The sequence below is a fragment of the Chenopodium album genome, chromosome 4 (assembly GCF_948465745.1).
Source record: "Chenopodium album chromosome 4, dcCheAlbu1.1, whole genome shotgun sequence".
Classification (NCBI taxonomy): Eukaryota; Viridiplantae; Streptophyta; class Magnoliopsida; order Caryophyllales; family Amaranthaceae; genus Chenopodium; species Chenopodium album.
This window is the reverse complement of record NC_137837.1, coordinates 346,309-373,433: the sequence shown is the minus strand read 5'-3', so window position 1 is coordinate 373,433 and position 27,125 is coordinate 346,309. Positions and strand designations below refer to the sequence as shown.

Below are 27,125 nucleotides of genomic sequence, written 5' to 3'. Positions count from 1 at the left end.
TTTTTTTTTTAACTAGAAATTGTCTTGAGATGCGTCAAAATCTTGGAAAATTATACGTACAGCTCATTTTATTTGTTTGTTTAACGTCAACTCGATATTCCAAATCAAGATCGAAAAAAAAATTCTCTAGAAATTAGAGAGGCCTGATACCATGTTAAACTCAAGAATATTGTGGAGAAAACGACTTAAGTTTTGTATTGATAATAAACACATATATATACACAATACATTAGGAAACCTAATAAGTCTAAAACTCCTAATAAGATAAATTTAACATAAATAGTATAATTTTTTTTTGTGTTGATAAGAGTTTTCAAGTTTAAATGACTAGCTAGTCTGTTTATAAATCAAAGCAAGAGTGATTTGAGGAAGGAATACCAGGATTAAATTGTTAGAATGTTGTCCCAAAAATATTCCTTCTTTCTTTTCAACTATGAACACCTTTTATCTATTTTCTTTGTTAAATCCAGTTCTTTTGTACATTTCATATGAATATTTATTACATTAATGAATCGATTTTAAAGATTTTTTTTTTTTTGGGTTCTTTCATCTAATAATCATTCTTTACTATTGGAAACAAAAGCTATGCTTAACTCGAAGGCCCAAAAAACATAGAAAAGGTGGTCATGGTAATTAGCACATGCAACCCTGATCCATAAAAGTTACTAAAGGCCCACAATCTTTGTAAACATAAATATTGGAGTAACTTCAAATAAATTGTTTTCCAACCAAAACATTGTAACTACTAACTAGTTACTGAGAGCTTGTGGAGCTAATAAGTTTCCTGACTGTATTTCTCATGTGTACACATGCATCATACTTTCATACACGCTACAATTAGTATTCAACTATTGAATATGCATCTATACTTTTAAAGCTTAATGTGCAATTTTTTCCCCGATTTAGATATTATGTGCATATTTTTTGGACAATAGTACATTTTTTTTTGGCAAGGAATTTTTATTTCAAGAGAAAGTAATTATTTCTACTCGAAAACAAAAATTTGCACATGCATTATTAGCTAGTCTCAATAAAAAAAATAAAATAAAATGGAAAAAAAGATAAAATAAAATAATGCATAAACACATTTCTCAGATATGTGGTAGGGCTATAGGGTCCAAACTTTTGAACATGGGACAACATTAAAGGTCATAAATCATAATGCAAGTAGATCATTGCGTTTAAGATTGTTTTGGGTTGAGTAGTAGATTTCAAATCATGTGTTATGAAATTATTAGGTATCTTATCAATATACTAGTCTTGATCATACATATTTGTTTAATGATTTGTTACCATAAATCAATGTCCATTTGATTTTCGATCAATTTATATTCACTCACAAATCTTTCACTATGTATATAATCATGTTGAGTATTATCTAAATAAAATAAAACAAACACGGGAGTGCTATAAGCATCGCCGACGTATACCGTACCATGTTGTAAAAGAGTAGGCACATAACATTATCATTTCTCTGCCAAGCCATGTCTACTTTTAATTAATAATAATGGTAGTTGCAGGAAGTGTACAAATTTGGCTTTGGAAGTTTGTAGGTTTGATCAAGTATTACTACTCCGTAATACACCCTTCGTTTCATAATGATGTTCCTGTTTCGCAAATCGATGCAAAATTTTACCCATATTGACCGCAAATATCTTTAATATCACACTAACAAAAATTATAAAAGTTAGATATTAATAATCTACTCACCAAGACGAATCAAACTAGATCCCACATGACTATATTTGCTCTTATAGATTAAGAGAAATTTAGAAGATTCTCTCTTTCTTAAAAAAGTCAAAGATTCAAAACAAGAACATCATTGTGGAACGGAGGGAGTAGTGTGTTTTTGGTTTGTCTCATACAAAACCCAAACTGGAACAAGGCCCATGTAGATCCAATTTCCACGTGATATACAGGCCCATTTGTGGATTTTAAATTAGTCTTAACATACAGAATTAGTCTTAATACTTTATTTACTACAGCAATTAAAAAAATACTACTACATCAATTAAGATGATTATCATAGTGTTTGAGAGCGACAATCCCTTAAAAAGTAGAGCACTTGGTAACAAAATAAAGATAAAAGAAAGGTTTTCAAAAAGCTCTCATTTTCTACCTCAAAAGGATGTCAACTTTGTTTGTTATTCTGCTAACTCATTTCCCAGATATTCATTCATTCCATTTCAAACTTGAAATGACAAAATTAAACTGCTTCTTTTCCTTCCTCAATTTCTTGTCACTGTAAATTAAACAAAATGTTGGCAATCTGGGTAAATCAGCTCAACCATGGAACACCCGTTAAGCATTTTCAAGGTAAGAGCTCCAAACTTCAGTCCTTTATTAGTTTATTATATGCTTCTGTGGCTTTATTTGTAGATGTATTTATCTTGCTGAGTTTTACTATTTCTGGGGTTTGTGAGGAAGTGGGTAAGGCTTCAGTACCTCTAGGTTTTGAGGTTTCTGGGTTTGATAAAACTACTACTTGGGTTTCTCAAAATGGAGTTTTTGCATTTGGATTTTTAGAAGGTGGATATTTGACAAGTATTAATGATGATAATAATGACGGAGTTTATGTTGGAATTAGGTATAATTTAGGCAACAAAGTAGCTAATTTGCCTGTTTGGACTGTTGGTGGGGGTCTTAGGGTATCTGAGAATTCTACATTTAGGCTTTCTGAGGATGGTAGGTTGGTTTTGTTTGAGAATACCAATGGTTTAATTCTTTGGAGCAGCAATACTTCCAAATTGGGTGTTCAAAAAGCCAGTCTTTTGGATGATGGTAATTTAGTCTTGCTGAACACTCAGGATGAAGTGGTTTGGCAGAGTTTTAATAGCCCTACTAGTAGTCTACTTCCTGGCCAATCTTTCCATTACCCTCAATCTCTTAGAGCGCCTTCCACAAAATCCATATCGAGTTATTACAATTTTGTGATTCGCCCTTCTGGTGAGCTTGCTTTGGTGTGGGAGAGCAATGTGACTTATTGGAAGAGTGGTGGTGCTTTGAGCTCCCCCTCTCCTATTAGTACTAAAGCAGCAAGATTTGATTCTGATGGTATTTTGGGAGTCTTTGATGCTACTAACAAAAGCATTTGGTCTATATCAAGCAAAGATTTCCAAGATTCTTCTGTGAGTCTGAGGCATCTTAGAATTGATTCTGATGGAAACTTGAGGATATACTCATGGTTCGATGAGCTGAAGAAGTGGAAGGTGGGGTGGCAAGCAGTTGAAAACCAATGTGATGTGTTCGGCTCTTGTGGACTGTATAGCTTGTGTGGTTTCAATGCTACTGGACCTGTTTGTAATTGCTTACATGAGGGTACCATAGATGGGGGTAGTGGCTCTACAGGGAGTGACTTGAGTATTTCTGGCTGCAAAAAGTTGGTGGATTTAAGTAACTGTAAAATGCGCACAAGCATGATGGTTTTGAAACACACTGCCCTTTATGGTCTTTATCCTCCACATGACTTTGATGTTATGTTAAACGAGGATAATTGCAAAGCGTATTGCTCTAATGATACTTCTTGCATAGCCGCAACTTCCAAAAATGACGGTTCAGGCCTTTGTACTGTTAAAAGAACTAGCTTTATTAGTGGGTACAATTATCCATCTTTAGCTGCTGTCTCATTCTTGAAGGTTTGTTTGGTTCCTCAGGCAGTTTCAGCTCGAAATGCCAATCCTCAAGGTGAAGGAACAGCAAATTTACTATCATCAGGAAGAATCATTGCTCATGCAAGTGCTGGTAAATTTGTGACTGCTCTTGGTTTGATTGGGCTTGCTACTGCTTTGGTGACTCTCACATTGGAAATTCTTGTTTGGTTTGTTTATCATAGACGGAAAGATACTGTGTTAACAAGAATTCCCTTTGACAAAGATGCTAAAAAGAACCCCCAATACAGTGCTCTGGTAAGGTTATCATTCGAAGAAATAAAAGAGCTTACTTCAGACTTTGCAACTCAACTTGGCCCCTCTATATTCCAAGGCATACTTCCCAACCAAACTCCCATTATTGTAAAATCACTAATTAATGTTGTTGTATCAGAGAAGGATTTTCGAGCAGCAGTATCTATATTGGGTGGAACTCATCACCGGAATCTTGTTGCTGTAAAGGGTTTCTGTTGTGATCAGAAGTATAAATATCTTATCTATGAGTTTGTACCATGTGGTTCTTTAGATAAGTGGCTATTTGATAGTGAGAGAAATACAAATGAGCTACATTTGCAGGAGAGGCTCAACATTGCTCTTGGTGTGGCTCGGGGTCTTGCCTATCTACATTTGGAGTGTCAAAGTTGTGTGGCTCATGGAAATTTGAAGCTGGAAAATGTTATGCTGGATCAAAATTTGGTGCCAAAGCTGATGGATTTTGGACTTCAGGGCATTTTTCAGGAGGAAGCAGGCTCTTCGTCAGAGTCAGCATCTGAGAGGGATATATACAAATTTGGACATATGTTGCTTCAAATTACTAGGGTCAAGAGGAATCCTCCACTAAATGATGATGTTAACCGTTTGATCAGCGAGATAGTGGAAACACATGGTCTGGAAGGACGGGATGGGTATGAGAGCGTAGAAAGAGTAGTTAGAATAGCTCTTTGGTGTGTGCAAACTCAACCATTTTTACGACCTTCAATTGGTGAAGTTGTAAAGGTGTTGGAAGGTACACTTTCTGTAGATAGACCTCCCTCAATTTTTGCCTTCAGAGCGGGGCAGCAGATTGAAGCGGAGGAGCACAATGAAATTCAAGAACTTCCTTAGTTGAAGAAGCTGAATTTTGGCTAGGACTTCTGACTTTTTGTAGTCTTTTTTAGTCAAGGAAGTCTGGTGTCTTGGAGTTTGATCATGCTAATTTTACTCCGTAACAAGATTGAACTTCAGCGAGCAATCGTTACAATTAATTGTTTAACCAATGCAATCTTCTGTAAAGCGAAATGAATTTTGAATAGATGCACATTGTCATTTAGTAAAGCGATCCATTTTGTGTAACCGCGAAGATGAAGTTGTATTTTCCATCTTAAGTTAGTACAGTATTTTTCTTGGAGGCTGGCACTCCATGTACTTCGTATAATGTTTTTTGAATTAAAGCATTGTAAGCATTCTGCAATTAGGGAGTTAGCAGAGCAGATTGAAACAATACTTGTCATAAGAAACTTTGAAAATATTTCACTAACTGATTTTACTAATCTTACTGTTTTTTATTTATCTAAAAAAAAAATTAGTAAACTTAGGCCATGTTCTCATATTATTTTCATTTCAGTTCAGTTCAACTATAATAAGTTCAGTTCAGTCAACGAGAACATGCCCTTAATCAATTTACTAATGAAGTTTGTTGGATTTAAAAATAATTACTCCGTATTTAAAAAAACAAATATCCTTGAAACGTGTAATTGAGTGGCCTGTGTACACTGAAAATGGGTGGAGGGAAAGCAGACAAGCAACAAGAGTTGAAGAAGGTGCGTATTAATTTGATTTTAATTTAAATAAAATTAATTTTGTCGAAAACTTAATTGGGATTTGAAGGTTACAGTTTCTCTCTCCTCCATGGCTTGTACCCTTAATTTGGTAACCACAGGAGTGGTGAAGCAGCAAACCCAATTGGGAATCCCAACATCATTATCAAAATTGAAGGTTTCATTACCGAAATTGAGTGATTCATCATCAAGATTCAAGCTTTACAGCGGCACACCTTGTTCAATCTCAGCAACACCAGCAGTTGAAGAAGAAGAAGAAGGCAAGAAGGCAGTTGAGTTTGAGGATGAGAAAAGAGATGATGGTAAATTCGATTGGTATTCAGAGTGGTATGCAGTAGCCCCTGTATGTGACCTTGATAAGAGGGTCCCACATGGAAAGAGAGTGATTGGTCTTGATTTGGTAGTTTGGTGGGACCCAAATCACAAGACCTGGAATGTGTTTGATGATTGCTGCCCACATAGGTTGGCTCCTTTGTCTCAGGGCAGAATTGATCAATGGGGAAGATTGCAGTGTGTTTATCATGGTTGGTGTTTCAATGCTAATGGTCAGTGCAGCCTCATCCCTCAAGCTCCTTCCGACGGCCCTCCGGTTAACTTTCTTACACTTAATTACTCGTATAAGTTATTATTATTAGTACGAGTAACTTGTTGATTGCCATATAATTTTGCAGGTTCACATTTCCAAGAAAGCATGTGTAGCATCTTACCCTTGTACAGTCCAAAATGATATTCTTTGGTTTTGGCCAAATAGTGAACCACACTATAAAAACATTCTTACAAAGAAACAGCCTCCTTATATTGCTGAACTTGATGATCCATCATATGCCAAGTCCATGGGAACTAGGGATATTTCTTACGGGTATGCATAATTGCGTTATGCCAATTTGCATCACGTACAGCATTTAAATTAATGGTGCTGATTTGCCTTTTCAGATATGAGGTTTTGGTTGAAAACCTGATGGATCCTGCCCATGTTCCTTATGCACATTATGGAATAATGCGAATTCCAACTGACAAAAACAGATAAGAACATCTATGCATCACTTATACGTTTAGCTATATTCTATACCTCTCTATGTAGCTTCAGGGATTTACATCCACCCTTATTTTCACACCCAAAGCAGATAGAGAAGGCGGGAGACCTTTGGACATCAATGTTCTAGAACTTAACAAAGCTGGATTCCATGCTCAGCAAGAGAAGGGCATCAGCAAGTTTATTCCACCGTGCGTCTTTTTTGTTCTTCCAAATTCAACAACAAATCAAGGCCAATCATCATCCAGTCCTGAAATGGTAATCAGTTGTTGTACCACTGATTGTTAGTTAGAGTTTTGCAGCTGACAAGTTTCTTTTTTCTTTAATTGCAAGGAAATGGATTTTCATATAGTACTACAGATTACGATCTTAACGTAGGTATTGCTAGGGCTATGGATAAGCAGTTAAAAGTAGCAAAACTGGAAGCTGAAAGCCTGAAGCCATCTTTCACCACACATAAAATTACAGCTTAATTTTGAATATCAGTCTTTATCTTTTTTTTTTTTTTTTTTTTTTGTCTATGTGTGTGTGTACTGTATATGATTATTTATGTGTCATTCATTACACGGACTAATTCATAGTGTCAGTATGAATCACCCTCTTGACCTGCCTTAACCCTAAAGGGCCTAAACTAGTTATATATAAATCTCCCTAAGCCCCACTGACTGCAGAATATCAGTTGGATTTATATGCTTCACTCTAGTCTTCTGAGTTTTTTTGTTGAAGTGTATTTTTTCCATTTTCAATTCTCCAGAAGTCAGAAGGGAAGCAGAGAAGATTTCTTTTGATTTTTTTCTGCATTCCTGTTAGTCCTGGAAAAAGTCGATTCATATGGGCATTTCCTCGGAACTTTGCAGTCTGGATTGATCAGATTGTGCCTAGATGGGTGTTTCATATAGGGCAAAATCTCATACTGGATTCAGACTTGTATCTTTTGCACGTGGAGGTAATTTTTTCTTCCTTGCCAAAATGATATGTTGAAAATCCTTGAAATGAAGTTGAGCTTCTCGGACATGTTGAAATGCCTTTATTTGCTAGATAAACATTGTGGCATGCAATTTAAAAGAATACTCTGAATCAATATTTTTGCAGTGCTTTTCTCTTATCTAACCTTACAGTTTCACAAAGTTGAGTCTGTTTTGTATGTAACCTGCATAAATCTTGTAGAAAATCTTTTCCTGGATTAATATGTTTCACAAAGTAGTGCTCTCTTAGGAAATCTTTCCAGAAATGCTCTCTTAGGAAATCTTTCCAGGAATGCTCTCTTAGAAAATCTTTTCAGCTGTCTGATTCATTTCCTGCAGGAGCACAAGATAATGGAAATTGGACCTACCAATTGGCAAAAAGCCTGCTTTGTTCCAACCAAATCAGATGCTCTTGTAATTGCCTTCAGAAAATGGCTGAAGAAGTATTCTGGAGGTCAAGTTGATTGGAGACTGAAATTTGATGGATCACTCCCTCCAACACCTCCTCGTGAGCAGCTTATGGATAGGTGAGTAGTCGCTTCGAGTGTGTTGAACACTTAAACATATGATCTTTATTGGTTACACTTGCCCTGTCCCCTCTCAGTTAGGTCCTGGCTTCTTATAAATCTTGAAAAAAATAGTACAATTATGAGGTCTTTGGATAATCTACTCTTATCATATTTCACCTTGTCTGTGTTGTATACCTTGAATAATTGCATGAGCACCTGCTTGCGGAACCATAGCTTGAAAGTTTTGGTGCTGGCAGATTTATGCTTGACGTATGCAAAAATATCAGCCTTGAAAATCCTTATTTGCCTTTTGTTAGTCTCTCCTCTCCTCTCCCCCACCCCAGCCCCCGCGCGGTGGTTGAATTGGGCCTCATGCCAAATTCATATTTGTCATCTTGCTAGCAGTTACTAAAATCGATCCAAGGTGCCAAGGCTGACTTTAACAGTTTAATAGATATAGTTGCTGAAAATGTTTCAGGTACTGGACTCATGTGGTGAACTGCACCAGCTGTAGTGCTGCATATAAGGGGCTCAATATTGTTGAAACTGCGCTTCAAATCATGTCTGTTGCTCTAATTGGGGTTGCTGCAGTAACCAGGCAGGGAGCATTAACCACTTTTCAGAGAAGTGCTCTGTTATTGGCTGCATTGATATGTTTTTCAGTGTCAAAATGGTTGTCTCATTTCATATACAAGAATTTCCATTATCATGATTACAACCACGCTCTGAGATGAGCAGCCCTCAGGCCATTTGATGTAAGCTGTTGCTTCTATTCAAAAAAAAAATGTAAGCTGTTGCTTGTAATTAGATTCTTTGTGGAGGGAATTGAGATTAACATATTATTAACTTAGCTCTTTAGCTCTCCCATAAATGGTTGTTGAAATGCCTTACGGCTATATAAGTTTGAACATCAGGTGCTGAACTATTCTACTTCTCGAGCTCTTTCTTTCTAATTTGTCTTTCACAGAACCGCATTCCAATAGAGAATTCTGGAGCAAATATCATAATGTCTTCTGATCTTCAATCACTGGTGATCAGTATTAGTACATCAAACTAGATGAATGCATATGTTAATGAAGATGAATGCAGTCATATTCATGCTGTACAACAAACTAAAAACAATCACAATTGCTGATTTTCTACTTGAGCTTGTTTCCTTGAGTCACACGCCCATCTTCACCAAGCTTATTTGGTTGAATCAATAAATCAATTATTATATAGCCTTGAGGAACACATGCTTCTTATTTCCTTACATGAAATACGTCTTCTACTGAGGTGATGGGCCCAGGCCAGGCTATTAAAACATTTTCTCTTAGATTCATTCCACCCACAAGTTGTACCATCAAACTTTTTGGTCCAATCAAAATTTGAATTCCTGCTTTCCTTATACAGTTATACACATTATAGGATCACGCTGCTTAAGAAAGCGAGATTTGCATCTCATCTTTGCATCTCATTTTTTTTCTTTATAAAATAAAAGTAAAAATATCAAGCCATGGCTCATCTCAGCCTGCTGTCAACCAGCATCCCAAACTTTACTGCTTCTCCAATCCATATTTCAAGGAGTGGGAAGAGTACTTGTCAGTTGCTTACGCCATCTGATTCTACTCGGCTTCCTTATCGTCAGTACAACAGAATAAGTAACAAGTTCAGTATTACCACTAAGAGATCCAAGACTGTATCTGTCTATAGCACTGAGAAAAACATTAAATCACCAAATCAACAGGAATTTGAGCTTGAAAATGAAGCTGCAATGAGATCAGGAGACAAGTTTAAATGGTACGATCAGTGGTGTCCGGTAATGCCTGTATGTGATTTGGATAAAAGGAAGCCTCATGGTAAAAGGGTGATGGGTCTTGATGTGGTGGTTTGGTGGGATAGGACTAAATCTGAGTGGAAAGTTTTTGATGATTTATGTCCCCATCGCTTGGCTCCTCTATCTCAAGGCCGCATTGATCAGTCTGGGAGGCTTCAGTGTGTGTACCATGACTGGTGTTTCGATGCCTCTGGTCATTGCAAACTTATACCACAAGCTCCTCCTGATGGCCCCCAGGTAATTTTTTCCCCCCTACAAAATGTGTATATATGCCAATTCTTTTATCATTTCAATATGCAACTACTAATTGAAGTGAAATATGCACGTAGGTGCATTCATTCACAAAAGCGTGTGTAGCTGTATATCCAAGCACGGTGCAGAATGGCATTGTTTGGTTTTGGCCAAATTCTGATCCTGAATTTAAGGACGTTCTTCAGAAGAAAAGGCCTCCCTTTTTTCCCGAGCTTGATGATCCCTCTTACTCCCATTTAATATCTAACAGAGATATCAACTATGGGTATGATAAACAAATTTGACATGATCACATTTAGTATTAGTACGTGTTTAGATCGAGTTAATTATTGCTAAGCCTTATAGGCACAAGTGTACAACTCAGTGTTGTAACTAGTAAAACTTCTCCTCGTCAATGAGTTTCTGGCAAATACTAAACTGTGCAAGTGCTATCTTACATTCTTACTCAGTTGTTCAAAAATTATAGACCACTTATTTCACTTGCAGGTATGAATTTCTCATTGAAAATCTTATGGACCCTGCTCATATTCCTTACGCACATTATGGTATACTGGAAGCGACACTTACTGATCTCAGATAAGTATTCAGATATCCTCCTTGTTATTCAGTATTAAAATCTTTTTTCTCTTCAATTTGTAGGCAATGCATTTTACTATAGTACTATTTTAGCAATTATCATCATATTATACTTGCCTAACACTGTATATGTACCTTTCCGTAAAACAATGTTGATAAAGAAGGTGGGAAACCACTTAACATGGGAGTGAAACACTTGGACATCAATGGTTTCTCAACGAAGCTAGATTGGGGTGGAACGAGCAGGTTCTTAGCACCTTTCGTTTATTATGTTTACCCAAATCCATCTCCTTACAATGGCAATGGACCTTTGTCATCAGTAGTAGTGGCTGATGAGGTAAATTTAATTCAGGTTTTCCCCCGTTATGCTTGCCACTAATGTAATGAAAAACTCTTTCCATTTTACATTTTAAATAATAAACACAGACAAATTGCTAGATCAGAGGAGATTTAGAGAACAAGCCTTTTGGTATACTTAATTATCCAATGTTAAGAGTTAGATGGCATTGACATTACTCTCAGATATTTTGCTTAGTTTTGCATTGGAATGTTAAAACACATGATGAATAAGTGACTGGTTGTCAGGACTCATCACCGGCTGAACCATCCCAGAAAAGAGCTATTCTGATATTTCTGTGCGTTCCCATCAGTCCAGGCAAAAGCCGATTGATATGGTCATTTCCAAGAAATTTCGAGGTTTGGATGGATCAAATCATCCCTAGATGGGTGTTCCATCTCAAGGAAAACTTGGTTCTTGATTCTGATCTATATCTTCTTCACTTAGAGGTATTTAATTTTGCCACTTCTTAGATGTGGCCTTTCTAGCTGCACAATGTTTATCAGATTTACTACTGTCGGTTCTCCTAAACTTTCTTTTTCTCATCTTTTAGGAACGGAAAACAAAGGAGCTTGGCCCAATTAACTGGCATAAAGTTTGTTATGTACCAACAAAGGCAGATGCTCTTGTTGTCGCGTTTAGAAGGTGGTTCAATGAATATTCAGAAGGTCAAGTGGATTGGGGTTCCAAATTCAATGGAGGTGCTCTTCCCCCAACTCCTCCACGGGAAGAGTTAATGGACAGGTAAACTTAAATATATGCATTATTTGGTTGCTGTTGATCAGGATAAATCAGTCAATGCAACAAATACATGGTACTAATGTAATTAATGTATCAGGTATTGGACTCATGTGGTGAACTGTTCGAGCTGTAATGCTGCGTATAAAGGGTTGAATGTAGCAGAGTTAGCGCTGCAGGTGATGGCATTTGGCCTAATTGGCGTTGTTGGACTAACCAAGCAGGGTATGATGACCACGGTTCAGCGGAGTGGTGTGTTCCTGATGGCCATCCTGTGCTTTGCAACTTCAAAATGGTTGTCTGTTTTCATTTACAAAAATTTTCGCTATCATGATTATAACCATACAGTTGAATGAGCATCTTTGTAACAATATATGTATGGAGTAATTATTGTATGAACAATTTAAATCTATCATTTGACATAATAAAGTTTAAAAAGTAGCTGTACAAGATTGCCAAATTTAACTAATTACTGAAAGCAGTCTTTAAGAGAAATAAAATTGGGTAGCAAGAGAAAAAAAAAAAACAAAGAAGAAAACTAGTATTATTATGCTTGTAAGTGTTAATACAGAGTAGTTTAATGTGTGAACACAATTGAAACAAGACATGGGCTGATGGGACCATTCAATTACTCTTCTACACATGTGAGTATGTGAAGTTGGGATTGTGTGGACACCATTTCTGTTTGGTGTTCAATTTAATTTTAAGCCACAAATTCATCGATTATCTTTGTTGGTTACAAAAGTGTATACTTGTAGTAGAGAAAAGCAGCAACAATGGCTGCTCACTCCACAATGACAATGTTGCCAACACGAATTCAAACACTCAATCAAAACCTCTGCTTCACCACAACAACAACTACAACTACTACTCGTCAGTTGGTTCCACCACTTGCAGATTCTACTTGCTTATTATCTTTCACCTGTAACCATCATCATCAACTTAGCAGGAGGAACAGGACTAATAAATATTCAAATGCTCCCAATAGTACCAGTACCCCTACACCTATGATATCCACCAACGATGAAGTCGAAGTTGAGGTCGAGTAGGAGTTTGATTGGTATGCACAGTGGTATCCTGTCATGCCCGTATCTGACTTAGATAAAAGGAAGCCCCATGCTAAAAGGGTCATTGGTCTTGATATTGTTGTTTGGTGGGATAAAACTCAATCTCAATGGAAGGTTTTTAATGATTTATGTCCTCATCGTTTGGCTCCTTTATCTGAGGGTCGTATTGATCAATGGGGAAGGCTTCAGTGTGTATACCATGGTTGGTGTTTTGATGCTTCTGGTCAATGTAAACTCATTCCCCAAGCTCCCACTGATGGCCCTCCGGTAACTTTATTATTACCTCTGTCCGGATTCTATATATTCAAATTGCACTATTAACGCGACTATAAGTGTATCTACTTGTGTATATTTATTCTTTATATCGCTCTCTGATTGAAGTGAATTAATGTGTAGGTGCACACATCAAAGAAAGCTTGTGTTGCTGTATATCCAACCACAGTTCAGAATAACATGGTTTGGTTTTGGCCAAATTCTGATCCCCAATTCAAGGATATTCTTCTCAAGAAAAAGCCTCCCTTTTTGCCTGAACTTGATGATCCTTCTTACTCCAATTTATTAGCCAACAGAGAGATTAATTATGGGTATTAAAGAAACTTTTTTTTCTCTGACATTTCAAGAGTATATTCTTGATAGTTTTGCTCAATAATATCAAATTGCTGTTGTGACCTTTGATGTGGTTTTGTTTTATATTATTGTTCCTAAATTTTATGATTTACATTTTTGACAGAATATAGACTGTTTCTCTTGCTTGCAGGTATGAGATTCTATCTGAAAATCTTATGGACCCGTCTCATTTACCGTACGCGCACTATGGTATACTGAAAACACCCACTCCCAAAGTAAAGGCTGATAGAGAAGGCGGAAGCCCTCTTAACTTGAGTGTAAAGGACATGGACATGAATGGATTCACGACAAAACAAGACGGGGGTTCTGGCAAGTTCTTTGCGCCTTGTATATACTATGTGTATCCAGATCCACCTACTGACAATGCCAATGGATCAGTCTCATCAGCAGTGAATAATAAGGTTGTTTAAGATTAGGGATTCTTGCCTGTAGTTGATATTATACAAGTATTACGACATTGGTAAAACATAAACAAACTGGCTGATTCTTAGCAGGTGTCCTCAGCGGTGGTGTCAGCCCAGAAAAGGGTTGTTCTCATATTCATCTGTATTCCCGTCAGTCCAGGCAAAAGCCGTTTGATATGGTCATTTCCTAGAAATTTTGCTGTTTGGATGGACCAAATCATCCCAAGATGGGTGTTTCATCTCAATCAAAACTTGGTTCTTGATTCTGATCTTTATCTTCTTCACGTTCAGGTACACTTTCTTTGTAAATTTTCAAGGATATATTATACTACTGTAGTTTTAATGCTATCCTGCTACTAAGCTTTTCTCATCACCATTTAGGAACGAAAAATAATGGAGTTTGGTCCAACCAACTGGCATAAAACCTGTTTTGTACCAACTAAGTCAGATGCTCTTGTTGTTGGGTATAGAAGGTGGTTGAAAAAATATTCAAAAGGCCAAGTGAACTGGGGTTCCAAGTTCAATGGAGGAGCTCTTCCCCCAACTCCTCCACGCGAAGAGCTACTGGACAGGTGTGTATACTACAGAGCTCGACTCTATAGCGTGATTGCTCAAAATTCTGTAATTTTAACAAAGGATCAGGAGAAAATCAAGTTATTGCCACTATAATTCTGGATTGTCTAACAAGTGTGTGCAATTAATGTTTCAGGTACTGGACTCATGTAGTGAATTGTTCCAGCTGTAATGCTGCTTATAAAGGATTAAACATAGCTGAGACAGCGCTTCAGGTGATATCTTTTTGTGTGATCGGGGTGGTAGGACTAACTAAACAAGGAATGATGACCAAAATTCAACGGACTGCTGCATTCACGGTGGCTATCCTATGCTTTGTAGCCTCAAAATGGTTGTCTCACTTCATTTACAAAAATTTCCACTTTCACGACTATGACCATACTCTTAGATGAGAGCATTCAATGCATATTACACTATAAGATGGACAAAAATAACAACGAAAGTGCTTGCTTTATGTAACAGAATTTCAAACCACCACCACCACCACAAGTAGTAATGCAAGTTTTATATTGAGAGTGTACATTTCACAAACATATAATTTTATTTGTATTTTTAGCTATCATTTTGTATATTGGAAAGGAAACACGCGAACACAAAAGGGCTACAATATAATAATGATAATAATAAATAGCATTACTAGTTTGAATCAAGAACAAAGCAGCAGTGTAATATATAGCCACATTACCAATCCCAAATATTAAAGAGGATTCGCAGACAAGAAAAGGGAACAAAGTCTTCAGTCTATGTCATCATCAGGTTCTTGATAAGATAGATCCCAAATAGAAGTTTCTTGAAGGAGGGTCAAGTTTTTTCTGTGAAGTTAAAAGGCGGCATCCAAACCCAGATGTGGAGCATCACCAATTTCCCAGTATCGTGTTTGATCTTGTGGATCTTCGCCTGCTGCCAATGTGATATCAGCATTACTCATGACTTCTGATTCTTCACATTCTCGAACATAGCCGTCCCAAGTCCAAGGAGAAGGAGGAAATGTTGAATCGCCACTCGAATCAGACATTTGAAAATCTAATGGTAAGGAGGCTGTTTTGTGTTGCAAGTTATGGCAACTGTCGTAATCTGCAACTAGATTTGCATAAGCAGACTCAAATCCAGGACTCATACTTGGTAAAAAATCACATTGGTCTCTTCTACTGTATTTGTCCATAACCCCCAATTCTGCTTCCTCACTTTGCAAATTGTAAACCATTTCTGTATCTTGATGATTGAAAGCGCCTGCAGCCTTCCTCTTGTTGTGCTGAAGCTCGTTACTGCGCGCCAAACTCACATCTTCATCACCTTCTTTATCTGTTATGTGGAGACATTGGTTGGTGAGCTGTAGGAGAGCCGCTTCTTGATCCACAACCTTAGACCAGGTAGCAGTATCCTTGGCAGTCATCTTAGCCTGAAGGCACTTAGATTTCTTGACCAGCCGCGTCATACGGTTCAAGTCAGAGGACATGTGCTTGATCACTGCAGATAAAACACTCACCTTCCAAGCCTTCTTAAGGTCATGGGGCTTCCTATAAGGAGGGGGACCTTGCTCCACGGAGAGCAGGCCCTGCTCTCCCCACCAAAGCTCGTCTCCTGTAGGCCACCAAGGAGGGGCTAAACCCCTTTCAAGTGGAAACCTCCTTTGAGCAGGGATACAGTGCTGCATAAGTGCAGATAAGAGGGATCCTAGAGTGGTGTCTTGAAGGTCCTGCAACATATGCAACAAGGATGTGGAATTCTCATCATTAAGCGCACCTGCTGCACATTCTGCAATAGCAGGAATCAAGTCCTGCAAGGCTTGGGGTGCGCTTTGGTCGAATTTGACACTCTCCCTCCACCACTCCCGGAGGCTGTCAGATGACCCTGTCACAGGCTTCCCTTTCTCTGGGATGATTCCATACACAAACCCCTGTGCTTTGCAGACTTCCATCAGTTTAACCATGTACTTCAATATGGCGTCTTGAGATCTCAGCATCTTCTTACGCCTCGACTTTTCTTCTCTGCTTGCAGCTGTGCTTGATTCCTTATTTATTTCACTCTCCACAATAACTTCATCATCATCTATTGCTGCAACTGCCGCTGTTTCTGCCTCGGCCTCTGAGGCGTGCTTCTGTGATTTCAGCTTCGTCATGCGCACCTGATCCTTCCACATCCGTTTCTTGAGATCGGCATAGCTAAGCTCTTCTGGTTCGCTTTCTGACATCTCTCCGGAGCTCAAAGGATCCATCAGATTAGATATCTCTACCATTACAAGTACTGATTCTGTATGCACTACCTAACTAGCTATATAAGAAGTGTATTTAAGCAAACACTGAAAGAAATAATTAATTGAAAAACAAAACAAGATAGCCCAAGTAGAGTAGTGCTAGTAATACAGATTCAGTCTACTCTAAAAATAAAAAGAGCTTTCCTCCCAGATTGGGAAGCCGGACCAAGAAGTATGAAGAGAGGAGCAGCAGAAGAGGAGCAGAAATTGAGAAAAAAGTAAGGAGTCATTGTTGAGGGATTGAGTTAAGAGAAAAGAAAAAGGGAAGATATAAATATCAGTGAGAAAGAAGAAGATGAAGATGAAAGCCCATGGTTTTGAGGGAGGTGAATCCACACTCCACGGAAGCAGGTGTCTGTTTTGGTTAAAAATGGTTGGTGATTCAATTAAGCAGAACACAGACCACAGAACACAGACCACAGACAGACTTGGTAGTCATATATACAAAGTTTCAGTGCGCCGATTAAAACAACAAATCAAATTTCATGAGTCAGTGCTGACGCTAATCGCATGCATGCAATCACATTACTCACTTTCCCTTTCCTCTCTTCCTTCTCTGCATGACTTACACGTATCACTACTATCTCCTTCATTTCAGCTTCTCTTGCTATTTATTTATATTTAAATATCATGTCTTAGGAATTTATTCAATAACAAACATTATATTATATATAATATTTATTATTATTATATTGTGTAACCGAACATGGTCTTACATTCTCCATATTTGATTACCACCTTTGTCCATTATTGCATACCTTACTTCTTAAACATGAAACAGCTCACAAGTTTCTGACTTTCTGCCATTACCAATATTGCTGCTTGCCTCTCTGAAACCCTATCAGTCTTCTTGCTTATGTATGCCAAATATCTTTACTGTAAATACAACAAAATATTAAGAAAAAAAAATTGATTTCATATCATAAAGATATAGAGGTAATGTATTGTGTAAGATCCAGCTTCACATGAATAAGCAGAAGATATAATTGAGCTTGACTAAAACAATTGAAAAGCAAATTAAATTGAACGGAGGGAATGTCTTACTCACATATGTGATTGTTTTCTTTATGACAAATATATACTCAATATTTTCTTTATGACAAATATACACACATTCAGCTCATTACCATGAGCTGAATTTCCTACATATTGATCACTATATGTGTTCATATGGCCGACATAATACAGGAAATACAATGTACAAGTGCACATACGAAACTGTAATTTTCAGAAGAGAGCAAGTATTTCCTAAATTGAAGTCAGAGATACACTATATAATTATATATACAGGGGATAGGTAAAGTATATCAAATATACAAAACAAGCTAAGAGAAATCATATTTGTCCCCATCATTGTAGTACACTAAACTATGCTGTTTGTACATATGCTCTCCCAGCCTCAGTCTCATGCTTCACTAATCCAAGCTCAGAAAATACATCCTCCACTGATCTGAACACCTCTTCAACAGGTCTCTCAGCATTAATCTGATATATAAACATGATGCAGACAAAAGTTATCAATTCTAACATAAAAAGTCATACTAGTATCTACATTCTAAACAGCTTGCTGCTGTCAAGCAGTTTACCTTTCGGACCTTCCCCTTTTTGGCGAAGTAATCAATCACCGGCAGCGTGGATTCTTTGTAAACTTTAAGACGCTTCCTTATTGTGTCCATGTTATCATCCACCCTTCCCTATGTAAACAATCAAAACACATAATGCCTACTGCTGATCATTTAACAAGAACTTGACACTTTCACGGACCGTGGAAACATCATACCTGATTTCTGTGCAGAACACGCCTGATCATCTCCTCTTCAGAACAATCAAACACTAATACAATAGTTGGCTGTATCCCCAACTGTATGATAATATTAAAAACTGAATCAGTACAGCTAACAAGCAACATTATGTCATTATGTAAGAAGTAGAGGCCCTGTAACTAAAAACTGTGATAAATTTGCAGTTTAATGATCAAGCAATGCAACAACAACGCATCACAATCAACGTCCAGTCTAATGATCAAGCAATGTGACTAAGTACTGTACCATTTTCTCAGCAACCACACGATTTTCTTCATTGCGGGGGAAGCCGTCAATAAGAAATTTTCTGTTTTCACTCCTCTGCATTGCCTGTTTCAGAAGGTTTGCAACAACCTCAGATGGCACCAATTTTCCTTCCTTCTTGAATTCCTGAATCATTTTTCTGGTGGGAAGGATCACATATGAAAATTGTAACATGAAGCAAAAGCACAGCAAAATTATGTACAATAAAAGCTAACAACCTCTAATCTATTGCAGTAAGACAAATTTCTTTACTATCATGAATATTGTTGCCAATTGCCATGAAGCATAAACACAGCAAAATAATGCGTAGTAAAAGTTAATAACCTCTACTCTACTGCAGAAAGACAAATTCTTTATTATAATTCCAAGAGCACGTAATTTAATCAAATAACTAAGGCACTAACCCAGTTTCAGATCCGCTCTTGACTTCAGTTTCTAGGAGTTCTCCCACACTGAGATGAGTAAAACCAAAGTGTTGTACAATTTTAGAGCATTGGGTTCCCTTTCCACACCCAGGACCACCTAGCATTCAGGATTCCAGATATTATTCAGCATCAACGAGTAATTGACAGGAACACAAGCGGTACAGCCATAACCAACTCACAGACAAGGTCTGAATATTGAGAAAGAAATTACCTAGAACATATACAATAATGTCACGGTTTTGTAGCTTTCCAATTGAATCCTGCCAACCATATTGATTCATGAAGAGAGGAATTTACACTAATATAAGGCCAGAGTTGATGGTTAGACAAAGAAAACCACATTAATCTAGACAGCACTACTGTAATTGAAGGCTAGGTTTTGTTACTGTTATCCAACAAGTTTTTAAAGTTGAAACCCTGATGAAATAATGGTAGGCAGTTTGAGAAAGTAGTTAAAAAGGAAGCAGCCAATGAAGGTGATCTGATATAACAAGTACCTGATTCTGCTTGTTCTTCTTCTTGTAGTGAGGAAACCAGTGAATACAAGGTGAGCATTTCTTGGGACAATGAGACACCTACACATAACACATTTATGATTAGTCAAGAATAGCTTAGCATGGAAATGAAATGTGTATTCAATAAAAGTGGCATGAGGCATGTATACTGCTACAGTACTAGTTTAGTACAGGTGATTGATTGGTTGAAAAGAGTCAAACATGGAGCATTAAACAAGTTTGTATAAGGGGCAACTAAGGCAATGAATTTGCACAAGATTAAGCACACTAAACAAGAGCATTCAATTCATCACACACTTGTATTTAAGTTAAAAAAAAAAATGTATGAAGGGGCAAAAGTGAGAAGGTGAAGATGAACCTGGTTCTGATAATGGTTAGGAGGAGGATGAGATTCCATACTAAACCTTAATGAAGCACCTGCAATAAATGAATTAAAAGGGGAATTAGATAAAACTAGTCGCAGTTGACAATTATATACTACTCGTAGTAAATGAATATCCCTACCAAAACACAGATATAGAAGAGGGAGAAGTGATAGAGGGGAATAAGGTCGGCGACGGCGTTGGTGTTGTTGCAGTGAAGATGAAGATTAAGACACAGATGAGTTCCGGAAGCTGCTCCTTCTCCCTGGAATAGATCAAACAAACATCTCTCCTTTCTCTTTCATTTTATTCTTTTTTCCCTTTTTCTTATTCCCCCATTCCCTGGAACATTTTAGAAAAGTTCCAGAATATATTTTACAACACTTGTTTGTCTTTTTAAACTTACGGAACAACCTCCCTTTCTTACAAATTACTAAATTGAAACTTTTAATTATGATTATAAAAAATTAATTTCAATCAACCAAAAATTAATTATATCTTTGGGAAAATAAAAGAAGAGACAAATGGAGTAGTAATCACCAAAAATTGTAGATCCGCAGTGACGTTTTCTTTACAAAATGAAAATTGTTCCGTGTGAATTCTGCTTCCGTCAGTGTCTGTGGGCTGGTAATGGTTTACCGTCCAATTGCGCACCTACACGGCCAATACATATTAGCTAGCCCGGGGGTTATCCGGGAATAACCACTCCGATGCTAAAGTCGTACCTTTGTGAGAAGAAAAAGAAAGAAGAGAGAGAAAGTGTTTTAGAGAGAGAGATATTTTACCTTTTAAATGGGGATTTGCTTGGATATTTATAGAAACACAACCAAGCAGGTGTCACCTATGCAAATAGGTGGCACACCGACCCTATAGGCAGCAGGTGCCGACGTGGCCCGAAGCAGCTCTCCACGTGGCATAGAATAACGCCGATAAGGGACATGGTTTATATGCTAATTAACGAGGGTTTAACTGTACCGCACTCTTTTACCGGCTAATAAAGGATGCTACCGATATATCCCGTACAAAAATTATTATACAATTGGAGTTTAAAGTTTTATCAATCAAATTCACTCGTTTGGCTTGAACTTTGATTTTCGATAGGTTAAATCTTTTTTATTCCTAAGTTGACTGATGTTGGTGAATAAAAGTAAAATACGTACATAATATAAAATTATTAAAATACATTTATCTCCTTAACTACATTATCTACGACCAATAAAAGTGATTTGAATTCATACCACAAAAGATCAAACACACACAATTATAAACAAACAATGATATGATTTTCCTATTCTTTAACCTAAAAACTTATCTTTTTTTTAATCAAATAGTTGACTTTGATCAAAAAAGGTGAATGAGATTACAATTGGTGAATAAACACAATAAGTTTCTTATCTGTGAAAACTAAAAAGTGAAGTGAGAACTTGTTTGCTTGTTTAACTCTAGCAAATTTGCTAATAAGGAATCTTTGCCACCAAATTAAAAATAAAAAATACAATGATAAGTGATTATTGTCGGCAAATCTGAATTAGTACATGATTATTATAGTGATAGCTTAACTTGAGCAATGGGCCCCAGAAAATTCTACTTAACTCACACTCAACTGAGAACTCAAGTTGATTCATTTCTACTCAACAGCTTCGGAGAGGACGAAGATTTACAGACTTACTCAATTCTGCAGCTGAGCTTACTGTAAGTTTCCGCCATGATTTTCTCTCTCTAGATTCTAGTTTCTAGATCCAAAATCCAATCTTTGAATGCTTTTTGCAATTTCAATTAGCTTTACAAACCCTAGATCAAATCAATTAAATTAGGGAGAAATATTTGATTTGATCTTGAAAGAAAATGAAAGAGCCCCTGAATTCAGCAGAAGCCCCCATAGCCCAAAAGCTAATAAAGCAAATCAGCAATGTATGCTTCTCTGTATTCGTATTTGCAGTATTAATAATCACTGTTATTGCAATCACTTACCAACCCCCAGATCCATGGCTTCAATCTGCTCCTGCTCTTACTAACCTCTTCACTCAGGTTGAGAATGCCACTTTCAAAGACGACTCCTCCGTCCTTAAAACCGGCGAGGATTTCTCCCTTCCTCCTGCTCTTGCTCCTTCTTCTGTTTCGCAACCTATTACTGAGACTCTCATTGCTAATTTTGAGCATAATCTTACCTCTAATGCCACCCTCGCTCCTGCTGCTTGTGCTGAGGACCTCAAGGCCGGGGTCAATTGTTCCGATCCTCGTGTTTTGATCGCTATTGAGCGCTTTAATTTGAGGTTGTTTAAGTCCATTGTCTTCCTAGAGTATTCTACTCCTGTTAATGGTTCCAAGCCTAATCAGTGTGATGTGGCTTGGAAGTTTCGGAATAGAAAGGAGAAGTCTTGGAGGAAATACAGGGATTTTCGTCGTTTTAGGATTGGCCTTGGGGATGATTGTGCTTATAAGGTTATTGGTGCTAGTGGCTGGCATTCTGGTGTTAATGCTAGGCGCCCTAGACCACGTCCCACACCTGCCAATCGTAATCCCAAGGTGGCTGTTCCCTACCGGGACAGTGAGATCAATGATACTATACCCAAGATTAGCTCTGATACAAATTTTAGGAGAGGGAGGTACTTGTATTATTCCCGTGGTGGGGATTATTGCAAAGGGATGAATCATTATATGTGGAGTTTCTTGTGTGCTTTGGGGGAAGCTCAGTATTTGAACAGGACGTTTGTGATGGATTTGAGTGTTTGTTTGGCTTCTCAGTATAATCCTAGTGGCAAGGATGAGGAGGGGAAGGACTTTAGGTTCTATTTTGACTTTGAGCATCTCAAGGAGGAGGCTTCCATTGTGGAGGAACGGGAATTTCTTAGGGACTGGAAAAGATGGGACAAGAACCATAAGAGGAACATTCCAGTGAGGAAGGTGGCAAGCTATAAGACCACACCCATGCAACTAAAGAAGGATAGAAGCACCATCATATGGAGGCACTTTGACGCTCCAGAACCAGAAAATTATTGGTACAGGGTTTGTGAAGGACAAGCTGCGAACAACATTAAGAGACCATGGCATGCTCTCTGGAAATCAAAGAGGCTGATGAATATAGTTTCTGAGATTAGCGGGAAATTGGATTGGGATTTCGATGCAGTTCATGTGGTTCGAGGAGAAAAGGCTCAGAACAAGCAACTATGGCCTCACCTGGATGCCGACACATCTCCTGAAGCTATTGTCTCAAAGCTTCAAGGAGTGATACAGCCCTGGAGGAATTTGTATATTGCCACAAACGAGCCTTTCTATAACTACTTCGATAAACTAAGGTCACATTACAAGGTGCATTTGCTTGATGATTACAAGGAGTTGTGGGGTAACACGAGTGATTGGTATAATGAAACTACAGCTTTGAATGGTGGCCGCCCGGTCAATTTTGATGGTTACATGAGAGCTGAGGTAGATACAGAGGTTTTTATCAGGGGAAAGACGCGGGTGGAGACATTCTACAACTTGACCAGCGACTGCAAGGATGGTATCAATACATGTTGATCAGGTCTGGACATTGTCCATTATAATTCTTATAATTTGAGTTCTGTACATCTTGCAGTTCATGTGTCTCTATCAGAACTACACATGCCAGTTTTATTTTGTTCATTCATTCCAGATTTTTAGTCTGTTCTTCAATGATGATTGGATATGTTAATTTTTTGTACCATTTAATTACGATTGGTGCAGTTAATAGAATTTATTGTCTTTGTACCGAAAAGCAGTTAATACCTTTTTTCACATATGTACTAATCCTAATGTAGGATTCACCACCCATAAATTTACTGAACGAAAAGAGTTGAGAGTTAAGATTATAACTTATCTTGTCATGCTGCAGATGTTTCACCACCTTTCATGAATTATATCTTTGATTTTGAAATATCTCTACAGATTTGAATATTAGGTGATCATTGAGTGATTGAATATTGTTTTATTTTTTATAGTTTCCAACTTTAAGGCTTACATAATCCTGATCAAGGAGTTGTGTTCCATTGTTATTCTCTGTATCTTTTAACTCGAGTCCTGAATTCTGAAGCTTTTTTTTTCTCTCTCCTTGTTGCAATGGTGGTTTACGAGCACGAGCACATGCAGACATTTTTACACAAAAAGGCTGGTTCCATGCTTTGCAATTAACATTTTTTCATTTGAGATTCATACAATGTAATGATGGAGTACAAAAGTATATCACTTCCTTTGTTCAAATCCAGTGTGAAGAACTGCCTGAATGTCTCGTTTTTGCATGTTCTGAACACTCTATTGGGGTTCAAGCTATCTGGAATACAGGTAGGACAATATTATGATAAATCACACCAAGCAACATTAAGTCTCAGACTTCCTGCTTATCCACCTCTCTATCCAAACATCAGATCAGCAGCAGTCAACATCACTAGCAAATGAACCATCTTCAACCAAGAAAAGGGCAAACAACAGCTCACAAACATTCTCTCACACTGATGATTCCGAAGGAACACCAGTTCTGGTTGCAGAGTGACGCTCTACAAATGACTCCACCAATGGGTTCACCAAATGGGGTGCTTCATCCTGCACAACAAATTAATGCAGTTGAGAGAACAGGCATAAAGTTAATACTACGTAGTTAGCAAGCATAGGAGCTAAAAATACTAAGTCAAAAGTGTATGTTTAAAGCAAGGAAGACAGACCTGAGGGCAGTGGCCTACACCAGGCAAGGCAATGAAATCTTCAACAGTATCAAAGTTTCCATAAGCTCTTCCGAGCTCAATGGGTTCCCATGGATCTTTGTCACCCCAAACAATTAGTACCGGGCACTGCAAAGAGGAACAAAATTTGTATGCGTTCAGACCTGAGGACACCCATATTGACTCATCATTACCATATATGAGAGAATAAGGAACTAAATAGCAGCATTTAAGATTTAAACACCCCTGACCTTAACTAGAGGCAATAGCTCCTCAGGAAGAGGACCATCCGAATAACAGATAAACTCCAGAAAAACATCAACAGCACCTGGCTCCAACCCAGGAAGAAGGATTTTCTCAACTAGTTCCTCTGTCACCTGGGAGGTGTCATTGTAACACTGAAATAACATCTGTTAGTCTAAACAAAGCCATCCCCCTTATTCCATAACAACATACAGATGGTTCTATTCACAAATTATCCAGCTTTTAAGCACTGTGATTGTACATATCTTTCTACTCAATGCATAAAATGAAGTAGAAAGGTTTGCACAGACAAGAATACCTCAAGGTCTTAGCAAGAAGACAAGTACACATAACACCAGTTGTGTGCCATACTTGGTATCACACCAATAGTGATTGCAGGTTGCAGGAAGAACCAGAACATTTGACTATACATTTGTTCCATTTTTACATATTCTTCTAGTGAAACAAGCTAATTTGGATTCCTGCTGGTATCTAGGCTACTACTATACTCTTTAATAATAGGTCTCTACATTTCAAGAGATCATAATGATCCTAACTTCGGTTATGAGAGTGCAAAAAACATAGACAAACAGTTGATACCTGGCACAGAATGTTCCTGACAGATTGAGGTGTGGCTACTGTTCTGAAAAAAACTTTACCTAGATCGGTATTTCTGCCACATAACAAATGAAACGATGTTACAGGTTGAGTTGGAACACAGCAAAGGGACTGTTGGGTGCGGGCAAAATCTATTACCGCAGTAAACTCTGAAAGCCTTTGATTAGAGGTCTGGCTAGTGGAGGCTGCTTTTTGATATGAAGCATACGAAGAGATATGTTTAGTAGCATAAGACCTTTGCATATCTGTGGCTCCATAACTGCAGCCTGAAGCCCAACAAGACCTACAAGAAATGATGATTAACATTGTTCATTGCTGCTAATCTATATGAACCACGATCGTTGCTTATGAAATTCAGACAATGAAAAGTAGGCACCTCCAATGGAGTTGCATATAAAGAATGCCCCATCTTTGACAACCTCAACACAGAAGTCATTAAGCTGGGACGCCCACGTCTCAAAGGTATAAAAAGAAGTGGGGCCAAAGTCGCGAGGGTTGGGCTTATCAGAGTAACCATAACCAATGAGGTCAATGGAGTAAACCCTGTGTGACATTCCCAAAACTGGTAGGTTTTTCCTCCAATGATCACTGTTGACAAGAAACAGGGCAATCACCAATCAATAAATGAATGGATGAACTTATATTCACATTTTATACAGTACACTTGAATGATGAGAAGAAAAACAAAAACCTGTTAGCTCCGAAGCCATGGACGAGAACAAGTGCAGGGCCGGTATCTCCACAGCGTTGATACCGAATCGAATATCCCCTCCATTTCCACTGGCTTTGCTTGTTAAATTAACATGAAAATTAGTTTGAAATGATAAATTTATTAATCAACAAAAGAAATGAAAGAGAAGAGAAAATTACCAAGAATGGACAGGTGGTTGATGTTCAAGGGTGTATGTGGGATGATCAGCAGAAAAAGAGCTAACTACAATTTTGGGTTTAGTTGAAATTGAGGAGGTTGAGAAATTGGGTACAAAAAGAGAGTTGAGAAAAGAGGGCTGTGAAAATTTGAGGTAGTTTCTTGCTCTTCTTCTTCTTATGCTTGTTCTGCTGCTGTTGCTATGGAAATAGAGGTCTGAATTACAGACAGAAATTTCCAAGCTACTCATTTTTATGTTTTAATGTCTGTGTTTTGAATTGTCTCTACTGTCTAACTTTGTGCCACAACCAAAACAAAGGAAAATATGTTTGGTGGTCACGGTTGTCCCAAATCCTTTATTTCTCCGCCTCTTCCTTACCTGTAGTCTATCGACCAGATTTCTTTTCTTTTCTTTTCCTGTTCACTTATTTGGATGGAAGTACAAGTAATGGGGTTTTCCGTTTTCATCATGTTGCTGCTTAGGCGTAATCTATGCATCACACTGTATTAAATAACTATCTGGATTTATATGAATTTTGTTTGATTTTATTTTGAAATTTTTTTAATACAAAAGTTTAAAAAAAAGGTTGAATTGGACTCGCTCATTGTATCTTAAGTATCAAAGTTCAAAGGCGTAAACAAAATTTTAATTTAGGTTATCAACCTTAAAACATTACCTTCTAAGCTACTAACATTACATTTTTACTTTATACACTACTAGACCCAACCTAAACAGGCCA

General features: G+C 37.6%; 8 protein-coding genes across 11 annotated transcripts; 5 read left to right on the top strand and 3 right to left on the bottom strand.

Annotated features, from left to right (window-relative positions):
- Positions 1 to 2,131: 2,131 nt before the first annotated feature.
- On the top strand, positions 2,132 to 5,160 carry LOC145626217 (G-type lectin S-receptor-like serine/threonine-protein kinase SD3-1). Its single transcript, XM_081678647.1, has one exon. It carries the CDS (start codon positions 2,259 to 2,261, stop codon positions 4,749 to 4,751), a length of 2,493 nt encoding a protein of 830 aa, XP_081534773.1. The 5' UTR covers positions 2,132 to 2,258; the 3' UTR covers positions 4,752 to 5,160.
- Positions 5,161 to 5,478: 318 nt separating this feature from the next.
- On the top strand, positions 5,479 to 8,924 carry LOC145628355 (protochlorophyllide-dependent translocon component 52, chloroplastic-like). The gene is made up of 7 exons (XM_081680641.1): positions 5,479 to 6,053; positions 6,136 to 6,323; positions 6,398 to 6,488; positions 6,579 to 6,755; positions 7,252 to 7,443; positions 7,802 to 7,989; positions 8,450 to 8,924. Exons 1-7 carry the CDS (start codon positions 5,535 to 5,537, stop codon positions 8,703 to 8,705), a joined length of 1,611 nt encoding a protein of 536 aa, XP_081536767.1. The 5' UTR covers positions 5,479 to 5,534; the 3' UTR covers positions 8,706 to 8,924.
- Positions 8,925 to 9,300: 376 nt separating this feature from the next.
- LOC145628354 (protochlorophyllide-dependent translocon component 52, chloroplastic-like) lies at positions 9,301 to 12,256 on the top strand. Its single transcript, XM_081680640.1, has 7 exons — positions 9,301 to 10,024; positions 10,117 to 10,304; positions 10,526 to 10,615; positions 10,766 to 10,952; positions 11,201 to 11,401; positions 11,506 to 11,696; positions 11,791 to 12,256. Exons 1-7 carry the CDS (start codon positions 9,467 to 9,469, stop codon positions 12,044 to 12,046), a joined length of 1,671 nt encoding a protein of 556 aa, XP_081536766.1. The 5' UTR covers positions 9,301 to 9,466; the 3' UTR covers positions 12,047 to 12,256.
- Positions 12,257 to 12,391: 135 nt separating this feature from the next.
- On the top strand, positions 12,392 to 14,894 carry LOC145628357 (protochlorophyllide-dependent translocon component 52, chloroplastic-like). The gene is made up of 6 exons (XM_081680643.1): positions 12,392 to 13,024; positions 13,154 to 13,341; positions 13,515 to 13,785; positions 13,876 to 14,079; positions 14,170 to 14,360; positions 14,498 to 14,894. Exons 1-6 carry the CDS (start codon positions 12,773 to 12,775, stop codon positions 14,751 to 14,753), a joined length of 1,362 nt encoding a protein of 453 aa, XP_081536769.1. The 5' UTR covers positions 12,392 to 12,772; the 3' UTR covers positions 14,754 to 14,894.
- Positions 14,895 to 15,007: 113 nt separating this feature from the next.
- On the bottom strand, positions 15,008 to 16,981 carry LOC145628356 (ETHYLENE INSENSITIVE 3-like 5 protein). The gene has a single exon (XM_081680642.1). It carries the CDS (start codon positions 16,595 to 16,597, stop codon positions 15,182 to 15,184), a length of 1,416 nt encoding a protein of 471 aa, XP_081536768.1. The 5' UTR covers positions 16,598 to 16,981; the 3' UTR covers positions 15,008 to 15,181.
- Positions 16,982 to 17,651: 670 nt separating this feature from the next.
- Positions 17,652 to 20,587, bottom strand: LOC145626216 (UMP-CMP kinase 3-like). 2 transcript variants are annotated; one of them, XM_081678645.1, is made up of 9 exons: positions 20,126 to 20,587; positions 19,980 to 20,038; positions 19,604 to 19,681; positions 19,318 to 19,366; positions 19,086 to 19,203; positions 18,664 to 18,820; positions 18,396 to 18,476; positions 18,202 to 18,309; positions 17,652 to 18,100 (listed from the first exon to the last, which is right to left on the bottom strand). In XM_081678645.1, the coding sequence occupies exons 2-9, from the start codon at positions 20,016 to 20,018 to the stop codon at positions 17,984 to 17,986; spliced, it is 747 nt and encodes a 248-aa protein (XP_081534771.1). In that variant the 5' UTR covers positions 20,019 to 20,038; positions 20,126 to 20,587; the 3' UTR covers positions 17,652 to 17,983. The 2 variants fall into 2 exon arrangements, with proteins under 2 accessions (XP_081534771.1, XP_081534772.1); XM_081678646.1 differs by lacking the exon at positions 20,126 to 20,587 and having other exon boundaries at positions 19,318 to 19,404; positions 19,980 to 20,016.
- A 923-nt stretch (positions 20,588 to 21,510) lies between these two features.
- On the top strand, positions 21,511 to 23,676 carry LOC145628351 (uncharacterized). Its single transcript, XM_081680634.1, has one exon. It carries the CDS (start codon positions 21,829 to 21,831, stop codon positions 23,500 to 23,502), a length of 1,674 nt encoding a protein of 557 aa, XP_081536760.1. The 5' UTR covers positions 21,511 to 21,828; the 3' UTR covers positions 23,503 to 23,676.
- A 417-nt stretch (positions 23,677 to 24,093) lies between these two features.
- Positions 24,094 to 26,794, bottom strand: LOC145628352 (uncharacterized). Of its 3 annotated transcripts, none has more exons than XM_081680635.1 (8): positions 26,388 to 26,788; positions 26,209 to 26,301; positions 25,894 to 26,105; positions 25,656 to 25,800; positions 25,500 to 25,572; positions 24,908 to 25,054; positions 24,660 to 24,785; positions 24,094 to 24,540 (listed from the first exon to the last, which is right to left on the bottom strand). In XM_081680635.1, the coding sequence occupies exons 1-8, from the start codon at positions 26,633 to 26,635 to the stop codon at positions 24,445 to 24,447; spliced, it is 1,140 nt and encodes a 379-aa protein (XP_081536761.1). In that variant the 5' UTR covers positions 26,636 to 26,788; the 3' UTR covers positions 24,094 to 24,444. The 3 variants fall into 3 exon arrangements, with proteins under 3 accessions (XP_081536761.1, XP_081536763.1, XP_081536762.1); XM_081680637.1 differs by having other exon boundaries at positions 26,209 to 26,306; positions 26,388 to 26,528; XM_081680636.1 differs by lacking the exon at positions 24,094 to 24,540 and having other exon boundaries at positions 24,682 to 24,820; positions 26,388 to 26,794.
- Positions 26,795 to 27,125: the final 331 nt, after the last annotated feature.

Coding starts and splice junctions, on each gene's coding strand:
- LOC145626217 (XM_081678647.1), top strand. CDS start 2,259: ATGTTGGCAATCTGGGTAAATCAGCTCAACCATGGAACACCCGTTAAG.
- LOC145628352 (XM_081680635.1), bottom strand. CDS start 26,635: ATGAGTAGCTTGGAAATTTCTGTCTGTAATTCAGACCTCTATTTCCAT. Junction 25,573..25,655: donor GGCTTTCAGAGTTTACTGCG/GTAATAGATTTT, acceptor GTTATGTGGCAG/AAATACCGATCTAGGTAAAG. Junction 24,541..24,659: donor GTGTAGGCCACTGCCCTCAG/GTCTGTCTTCCT, acceptor TTTGTTGTGCAG/GATGAAGCACCCCATTTGGT.
- LOC145628357 (XM_081680643.1), top strand. CDS start 12,773: ATGCCCGTATCTGACTTAGATAAAAGGAAGCCCCATGCTAAAAGGGTC. Junction 13,786..13,875: donor CATCAGCAGTGAATAATAAG/GTTGTTTAAGAT, acceptor GCTGATTCTTAG/CAGGTGTCCTCAGCGGTGGT. Junction 14,080..14,169: donor TTTATCTTCTTCACGTTCAG/GTACACTTTCTT, acceptor ATCACCATTTAG/GAACGAAAAATAATGGAGTT.
- LOC145628354 (XM_081680640.1), top strand. CDS start 9,467: ATGGCTCATCTCAGCCTGCTGTCAACCAGCATCCCAAACTTTACTGCT. Junction 10,305..10,525: donor AACAGAGATATCAACTATGG/GTATGATAAACA, acceptor TTTCACTTGCAG/GTATGAATTTCTCATTGAAA. Junction 10,616..10,765: donor GCGACACTTACTGATCTCAG/ATAAGTATTCAG, acceptor TCCGTAAAACAA/TGTTGATAAAGAAGGTGGGA.
- LOC145628356 (XM_081680642.1), bottom strand. CDS start 16,597: ATGGTAGAGATATCTAATCTGATGGATCCTTTGAGCTCCGGAGAGATG.
- LOC145628355 (XM_081680641.1), top strand. CDS start 5,535: ATGGCTTGTACCCTTAATTTGGTAACCACAGGAGTGGTGAAGCAGCAA. Junction 7,444..7,801: donor TGTATCTTTTGCACGTGGAG/GTAATTTTTTCT, acceptor CATTTCCTGCAG/GAGCACAAGATAATGGAAAT. Junction 7,990..8,449: donor CGTGAGCAGCTTATGGATAG/GTGAGTAGTCGC, acceptor AAAATGTTTCAG/GTACTGGACTCATGTGGTGA.
- LOC145628351 (XM_081680634.1), top strand. CDS start 21,829: ATGAAAGAGCCCCTGAATTCAGCAGAAGCCCCCATAGCCCAAAAGCTA.
- LOC145626216 (XM_081678645.1), bottom strand. CDS start 20,018: ATGGAATCTCATCCTCCTCCTAACCATTATCAGAACCAG. Junction 19,367..19,603: donor AGAAGAACAAGCAGAATCAG/GTACTTGTTATA, acceptor TATGGTTGGCAG/GATTCAATTGGAAAGCTACA. Junction 18,101..18,201: donor AAAAGGGGAAGGTCCGAAAG/GTAAACTGCTTG, acceptor TTTATATATCAG/ATTAATGCTGAGAGACCTGT.